The 8,571-nt window shown below is 45.6% G+C and overlaps 1 protein-coding gene across 2 annotated transcripts in view; it reads left to right on the top strand.

Moving 5' to 3' along the window:
* Positions 1-8,571, top strand: part of PDE9A (phosphodiesterase 9A) — a 102,872-nt gene that overhangs the window by 65,720 nt on the left and 28,581 nt on the right. Inside the window, exons 5-6 of one of the 2 annotated variants that reach the window (XM_055086352.1) lie at positions 5,455-5,509; positions 6,389-6,459. In XM_055086352.1, coding sequence (XP_054942327.1) covers positions 5,455-5,509; positions 6,389-6,459 — 126 coding nt within the window. Of the gene's footprint in view, positions 1-5,454; positions 5,510-6,073; positions 6,129-6,388; positions 6,460-8,571 lie in introns of those variants that run through there. The other variant, XM_028493462.2, reaches the window with a different exon arrangement.

The following is an 8,571-nucleotide window of genomic DNA, read 5'->3' as shown; positions in this document are numbered from 1 at the left end:
GGTGGTCACAAAGCACTGAGCTGATCTCCCTGTGCTATGCGGCTGCTTCCCACTAGCTATCTATTTTACATTTGGTAGTGTATATATGTCCATGCCACTCTCTCACTTCGTCCCAGCTTACCCTTCCCCCTCCCCGTATCCTCAAGTCCATGCTCTAGTAGGTCTGCGAGGCTTATTTTTCTGCCTGTGAAAGTTCAATTGCTCCAGCCCCATTCATTGGGAAAACAATCTTTCCACCATTGAATTGCTTTTGTTCATTGGTCAAGCATCAGTTGGGCGTATTTGTGTGGGTATCATTCTGGGTCCTCTGTTCTGTTATCTGTGTCTAACATTCCACGAATCTCACAGTCTTGACTATTAGCTATGTAATAGGTCTTAAAATCAGGTAGACTGATCTGTCCCATTTTATCTTCTTTTTCAAGATTGTTTTAGCAATCCTAGTTCTTTTGCATTTTCATGGGAATGTTAGAATAATCTTGTCTAGTTCTACAAAAAATCTTGATGGGGTTTTGGTAGGAATTGTGCTAAATCTATATATTAATCTGGGGAGAAGGGACATCTTTACTGTGTTGTCTTTCAAACCATGAAAATGGTAGGTCTCACCATCTATATATCTTTTTTTATTTCTTTCCGCACACAGCTTGTGCATATGTTTTGTTATATTTACACTTAAGTTGTTTGAGCTTTTCTAAGTGTTTGTAAATGGTGTTGTGATTTTAATTTCAGTGTCTCCATGGTCATTGCTAGTATATAATCAATATTGTATCTTTATCTTGTATCCTGTGACCTTGCTGAACTCACTTATCAGTTTTACTTTTATATTTTGCTGAATTCTAATTGCTAATATTTTGTTCAGGATTTTTGCATCCACATTAACGAGGGATATTGATTTGTAGTTTTCTTTTTTTGTTGTCTTTGTTGGATTTCGTATCAGGTTAATACTAGCTTCATAAAATGAATCGGGAGGTGGACCCTCCTCTTCTGTTTCCTAGAAGAAATTGTTCAGAATTGTATTACTTCTTCCTTAAATGTTTGTAGAATTCTCCAGTGAAACCATATGCAACTGGAATTTCCGTGGGGAGAGTTTTTAAATTAGAAACTCAGTTTCCTTAATAGATACAGACTGTTCAAATTACCTATTTCATATTGGATGAGTGTAGTAGTTCATACTTTTCTAGGAATTGGTCCATTTTCATCTAGGATGTCAAAGTTATGTGTTTAGAGTTGTTGGTAGTGTTCCCTTGTTATCCTATTGATGTCTGCAGGGTCTGTAGTGCTATCCCCCTTTTCATTCCAAATACTGGTGATCTGTGTCTTCTCTCTGTGTTTCTTAGTCTTGCCAGGGATTTGTCACTTTACTGATATTTTTAAATAACCAGCCCTTTGTTTCATTGATTTTCCGCGTGTTTTTCTGTTTTCTATTTCATAGATTTCTGCTTTTTATTATCTCCTTCCTTCTGCTATTGCTTTAGGTTTATTTTGCTCTTCTTTTTCTAGGTTCTTAGATTATTGTGTTGAGGGTTTTCCTCTCTGCTAATGCAAGCATGTAGTGCTATAAATATTCCTCTCAGCACTGCTTTAGTTGTGTCCCACAGCTAAATTTTGATGTGTTGTATATTCATTTTCATTCAGTTCTATGTCTGTTTTTTTTTTTTTTTTTTTTGTGGTATGCGGACCTCCCTCTGCTGTGGCCTCTCCCGTTGCGGAGCACAGGCTCCGGACGCGCAGGCCCAGCGGCCATGGCTCACGGGCCCAGCCGCTCCGCGGCACGTGGGATCCTCCCAGACCGGGGCGCGAACCCGGTTCCCCTGCATCGGCAGGCGGACGCGCAACCACTGCGCCACCAGGGAAGCCCATCTATGTCTGTTTTTATATCCCTTGAGACTTCCTCTTTGACCCATGTATTACTTCGAAGTGTGTTGTTTAGCTTCACAGTGTTTGGAGATTTTCCTGCTATCTTTCTGTTACTGATTTCTAGTTTGATTCTCTTAAAGGTCAGAGACCATACTCTATATGGTTGCAGTTCCTTTAAATTTGTTGCGGGTTTTTGTGTGTGTGTGTGGACAGCATATGGTCTATTTTGGTATACGCTTCATAGGCACCTGAAAAGAATATGTGTTCTGCAGTCGTTGACAGACTTTTTTTTTTTTAAACATATTTTTATTTAAATGTATTTATTTATTAATTTATTTATTTTTGGCTGCATTGGGCCTTCGTTGCTGCGTGTGGGCTTTTCTCTAGTTGCAGCGAGCAGGGGCTGCTCTTCGTTGCAGTGCGCAGGCTTTTCATTACAGTGGCTTCTCTCGTTGTGGAGCATGGGCTCTAGGTGCATGGGCTTCAGTAGTTGTGGCACACGGGCTCAGTAGTTGTGGCTTGCAGGCTCTAGAGCGCAGGCTCAGTAGTTGTGGCGCACAGACTTAGTTGCTCCGTGGCATGTGGGATCTTCCCGGACCAGGGCTCAAACCCGTGTCTCCTGCATTGACAGGCGGATTCTTAACCACTGTGCCACCAGGGAAGCCCCCGTTGATAGACTTTTAAATATATCTCAAGACTTTGAGACAGGTCATTAACTCTTGAAGGTTATGTGATACATTACTTTTTTAAACTTTTATTTATTTATATATTTTTTATTGGAGTATAGTTGCTTTACAATGCTGTTAGTTTCTGCTGTACAACGAAGTGAATCAGCTCTATGTATACCTATATCCCCACCCTCTTGGACCTCCCTCCCCTCCTCCCCCCACCCCACCCATCCATCTAGGTCACCACGGAGCACGGAGCTGAGCTCCCTGTGCTGTACAGCAGGTTCCCACTGGCTATCTATTTTACACAGGGTAGTGTATTTATGTCAATCCTAATCTCCCAGTTCATCCCACCCTCCCCTTCCCCCACCCATATCCACACATCCATTCTCTACATCTACGTCTCTGTTCCTGCCCCATAAATAGGTTCATCTGTACCATTTTTCTAGATTCCACATATATGTGTTAATATACGATGTTTGTTTTTCTCTTCTGACTTATTTCATTCTGTATGACAGACTCTAGGTCCATCCACATCTCTACAAATGACCCAAATCCATTCCTTTTTATGGCCAAGTAATATTCCATTGTATATATAGAATATATATACATCTTCTTTATCCGTTCATCTGTTGATGGACACTTAGGTTGCTTCCATGTCCTGGCTATTGTAAATAGTGCTGCAGTGAACATTGGGGTGCATGTGTCTTTTTGAATTATGGTTTTCTCAGGGTATATGCCCAGTAGTGGGATTGCTGGGTCCCAAGTAATATTCCATTGTATATACAGAATATAGATACATCTTCTTTATCCGTTCATCTGTTGATGGACACTTAGGTTGCTTCCATGTCCTGGCTATTGTAAATAGTGCTGCAGTGAACATTGGGGTGCATGTGTCTTTTTGAATTATGGTTTTCTCAGGGTATATGCCCAGTAGTGGGATTGCTGGGTCGTATGGTAGTTCTATTTTTAGTTTTTTAAGGACCCTCCATACTGGTCTCCATAGTGGCTGTACCAATTTTACATTCCCACCAACAGTGCAAGAGGGTTCCCTTTTCTCCACACCCTCCAGCATTTGTTTCTAGATTTTTTGATGATGGCCATTCTGACCAGTGTGAGGTGATACCTCATTGTAGTTTTGATTTGCGTTTCTCTAATAATTAGTGATGCTGAGCATCTTTTCCCATGCCTCTTGGCCATCTGTATGTCTTCTTTGCTGAAATGTCTATTTAGGTCTTCTGCCCATTTTTTGATTGGGTTGTTTGTTTTTTTGATATTGAGCCGCATGCGCTGTTTGTATATTTTGGAGATTAATCCTCTGTCAGTTGCTTCATTTGCAAATGTTTTCTCCCATTCTGAGGGTTATCTTTTCATCTGGTTTACGGTTTCCTTTGCTGCGCAAAAGATTTCAGAATAAGTGATCTAAAATCCTGCTGAGTTCACCGAGGAGGGCTGTGAAACCTTCTCTCTGGTGATTCTTATCAGTGGAGTCACCATCTTTCTTCCCTGATAGGTGTGGGCCTCTCTGAAGGGTAGAACTTGGATCAGCTCAACATATGTCTCAATGAAGTTTCCTGGCTGACATTTTTACTCTTATATTTCTAAGAGCTACAACAAGACATTGTTTCCCTTCTTCTCATCAAGTTATAGAATGCTAAAGCCAGAGGAAACCTTGGGTCATCTGGTCCACCCTTTCATTTGGCAAGTGAAGGAAGAAGGTCCAAGTGGTTAATTTAGATTAATTTTTAAAATACTTTTATGAAATTAACATATGTTTATTATAGAAATGTATTAGATATAAAGAAACAAAAATAAGGAAAGAAAGTATATGTATAATCTTACAACCAAAAAGTAACTAGAATTATTATTTTGCAATGTATCCTCCCAAGTTTTCAGAAATGGGATCACACTGTACTACTATTTTGTTTTCTTTAACAATAGACATGAACATTTTCCAAGATGTTATTCCTAATAGCAGAGTGTTTCCACGGTACAGATATACCAGCATTTATATGCTATAAGTGATGAGCATTTGATGGGCATAGAGGCCGTTACAGTTTTCGCTGTGTTAAATAACATGGTGATGAACATCTTTCTCCTAGAAATGAAGACACTAGATCATTTTTAGCTTTTCAGCCCTGTTGCCAAATTGGATTATCAACGTTTTTTGTTCGTCTGGACAGGCTTGGTTTGGTTTTGACTTGTGTTGGTTTTAGAGTCAATATAGAAGATGACATGAGTTCAGGAGGAGGCCTAGTTTAGGTCCCCGGCGTTTCAGGGCGTGAACTAGATGGCCATCTGGATCCAGGAGGAGAACCCTCCCTTCCTCAGAGGGTGGAGTTGCTGGAACAGTGCCGTGCAGTCTACACCTTCCTATGCGGCATCCCGCCTTGGGCCCGGTCAGGAAACAGGAAAGCAGGCAGGTTATATTCAGCCTGGGACCTGAACCTTGTAAAACCAGCCACCCAGCCCAGGCAACAAAGGGACAAACTTGCTCACCCCGGCCTGCTTCCTCTCTCTGGGACCTGCCGTGAGAACACTGTTTTGCACTCAAAATATGCCTTGAACTCGCTTTGTCATAGTAATTGCCCCCATAAAATGGACCAGGGCACCACATGAAAATGTCCCGTAGTTAGAGACCCAGTCCTGCCTGCTTTTTATGGCTGGCGCAGAGACCGCGGGGGGACCTCAGCCCAGGTCACTCTGCCCAGGCACCGCTGAGAGCAGTCCAGGAGGGAAAGAGCGTCTGAAGGTGGACAGGAAATCCCCGGCCCAGGAGAGGCCCTGCTGCTGAGAGGCGGCCAGAGCACCCCTCCAGGTACCCGAGCCGCTCCCTGGCACGGCGCTGGCACCACTGCCCACAACGTGCGGGTTCAGCCCGTGGTCCGCACCGCGTGCCCTTTTCCGTCAGTCTTTCTTTCTTCATCTGCAGAGAAAGAAGAATTGATCCAGAGCGTGCTGACCCAGGTGGCAGAGCAGTTCTCAAGGTACAGAATCTTCTAGATGCGTCATCTCCAGAGCTGGGTGCTTTTTCTCTTCATGGCTGGGGTGGGCCACTTGCTCTGAGGCTGTCTTGGCCGGCAGGCTCTGATAGATCACTTGCCCCCAGAAGCTGCCTCCCCAGTGGAATCCTCTGGGGACTTACGTACCTAAGCCAGCTTGGATGGGGTCCAGGAAACGCTCGTCAGGTGCCACAGACCACGTCAAGCGGGTGTTTTCAGGACGAGAGCCCGTGTTGCTGGTAACTTTCCCAGCTGGCCCTTCTGGGGTTAGGACTTCAACCTACAAGAACCGACAGCTTTCACAGAGATCCTGTGTAGCTGTGCGGCTTCCTCTCCATTCTGAGTTATCCTGCCGGTTCTGGGCCAGTGCTTTTCCATTTCTCAGTTACCTCGCTGTGGCATCTTACTGCCCGAGGGTAGTGAAAATGGGGCAAGGCCGTAGGGTGTTTTCTTAAAGCCCAAGAGTTGTTGAACTGAATGGGTTGGAGCCCGGAGAAGGGCTCTGTGCCCAGCAGGGCAGGGGGTGGGGCTGGACCATGCCCTCTGTGGGCAGAGGACCTGGTCCTCCCCGGAGAGCATCAGCCCACTGCCCACGTATGGGGAAGTAAGCATACCTGCTCTGCGTTCCCATCTTGGAAAATATACCTTTGAGATAATTCAGGGGTGTGTCTTTTTCCTCCTCCCCCTCACCACCCCTCCCCAACTCCCGTGAGTTCCTTAAAAGCAACTGCTCCGTTCGAGCCCCTCACCGGCCCACCTGTAGGCCTGACCACAGCAGGGGGTCGGCAGATGTTGGCTGAACCCATTTCAACTTGGAGAATTTGATGAGTTATGTTGTTTTGTTTGGTTTTTTCCTTCCTATAGAGCATTTAAGATCAACGAACTGAAAGCTGAAGTTGCACAACACTTGGCGGTGCTGGAGAAGCGCGTTGAACGTGAGTGACGTGTTGGTTCCCTTTTGCTGATTTTTGTCTTGTAAGCGCTGCTTAAAGTAACCACTTGAAACCGTGGCACTTGGTGAAGGCAGCGGAGGCGAGGCTGACAGCAAATGTCTTTTCTTTGGGAAATGCGCGAAAGTTACTTTCGAAGTTAACAAGGGTTAGAACAGTGATGAATCTTAAGTGTTTTATTTCTATTTTAAAAGTAACTCGGTAACACGTGACGTGTCATAAGTGCCATCTTATAAGTATGCAGTAACTTGCAACATGGTACTTATCGTAGCGCAGCCCCTGGAATAGGGTCTCTTCAGTGCAGGAGAGCACAGCACGAAACCGTGAGGCCCCCAGACGTAGCCCCCTCCAGAGAAGAACTTCTGCAGAATAACTTGTGTGTGTGTCTTTTTACAAAAATGAGAATGCACCGACCCATACTCTGTGGTTTCACAATTTTGGGGGGAAGATGTCTACTAAATCATTACCGGGCCTTGATTCAGTGACCAAATAGCTGAAACTCTGGGAGGAAAACAGCTTCCAGTCACTCACCCTTTGTGTTCCCATCCATCAAATAAGGAACAAAGCTTGAATCCCACGTGACCCACAATTCCCCGTTCAATGCACGACGGGGAGGCTCTTTGTCAGTGTCAAGGCCAAGGTTAATGGCTCATGGGCACCACATTTACTGACTTCCGGAATGAGTAAACAGACTCCAAACCTGAGGCCATCGGGGTCGTGGCATCACAGACTCTACCTGGCTGACTCATGGAATATGCCACTTTTCATATCGTGTATGAATTGCTTGGAGTTTTTCCAAGAAAAATAATTCAGGATCATGTCCAAAACCAATTCACCTAAATAACTTGAATCATGATTTATATAGTTACCCTTTTCAAAGTATGGCAACATTTTAAAAATCCATTTGCTCGTATCACCCTGGGGGCTTTGTTTTTCTCCCCCAAAAATCATGGTACCCAGAAACTGCCGTGAACTTAGTTTTCTGGGAGTGGTGCTGATACTCTGAATATAAAGGGGTTGGAATGTAGCACATTGTTTCTGCTGGATGTTTTTTCAAAAGAGAGAGCTTCATAATAAAGAAACTTCGGTTTGGGAAAAAAAAATAAAATCCATTTGGTCATTAGAGCTTCAGAACAGTTTTATTTTCCCCGTTGGTGATGAAGGAGCCACCAAGAGATTAAGTGACCTGCTCAAGTTCATTCAGCAAATTGGAAAAGTAAATAAAACTGGGGCCAGCCCCGGGGTCCTGGCGGGGCTGCTGTCACTGTCACCTTTCCCCATGGGGAGCCAGTGCCACAGCGGGGCTTGGAAGGCCTGAGGATGCAGGTTAGAAAGCAGCTGTGACAGCTGGCCTCGCGGCTACAGCCGCAAACACTGGTCATGGCTGCCCTGAGCAGAAAAGAGGTTTTGCCCTAAGGGACTGGGGGAGCTCCCCTGGGTGTCAGGAGGGCTCAGGTCCAGGGCTCAGTAGCTCTGCAGCAGGAGCGATACCCCAAACCCCACGTAGAGCTGATGCTGTGAGGATGCCGATCTGGTGGATCTGAGCCCCAGATGTACAGTAAGTACCCCCCCCCGGCACCTCTAGATCTGTGCTTGGACCCCCGTAGCCCCTGTGGCCACTGCTGTGCATACATCAGGCTGCTTCTCTGTACACGAGCTACAGATCCAGAGTCTGGACAGAGCTGGATCAGGTGCCCACACCCTCGCTGCAAGGACGGCCAAAGAAAGCAAGTGTTAGCGTCCTGTGGCTCTCAAGACAAAGCACCACAGACTGGGGGGCTTAAAACAACAGAAACGGATTCTCCCACCGTCTCGAGGCCAGAAGTCCGAGATCAAGGTGTCGGCAGAGTCAGTTCCTTCTGGAGGGGAATCTGTCCCAGGCCTGCTCCAGCTTCCAGGACGCCCACGGGCCTTGGCGTGTGGCCTCGTCACTCCAGGCTGCCGCCGCCTGCACGTGGCCTTCTGCCCTTGCATCTGCATTCAGGTCGTCCTTCTCTCAGGACACCTGTCTGTGGATTTAGGGCCCACCCTCACCCAGAATGATCTCATCTCGAGATCCTTTTTCTAAACAAGGTCACACTCTCATTCTGGGGGTCA

This window comes from Physeter macrocephalus, chromosome 8 (genome assembly GCF_002837175.3).
Source record: "Physeter macrocephalus isolate SW-GA chromosome 8, ASM283717v5, whole genome shotgun sequence".
Classification (NCBI taxonomy): domain Eukaryota; kingdom Metazoa; phylum Chordata; class Mammalia; order Artiodactyla; family Physeteridae; genus Physeter; species Physeter macrocephalus.
This window is presented reverse-complemented; position numbering and strand designations above follow the sequence as displayed.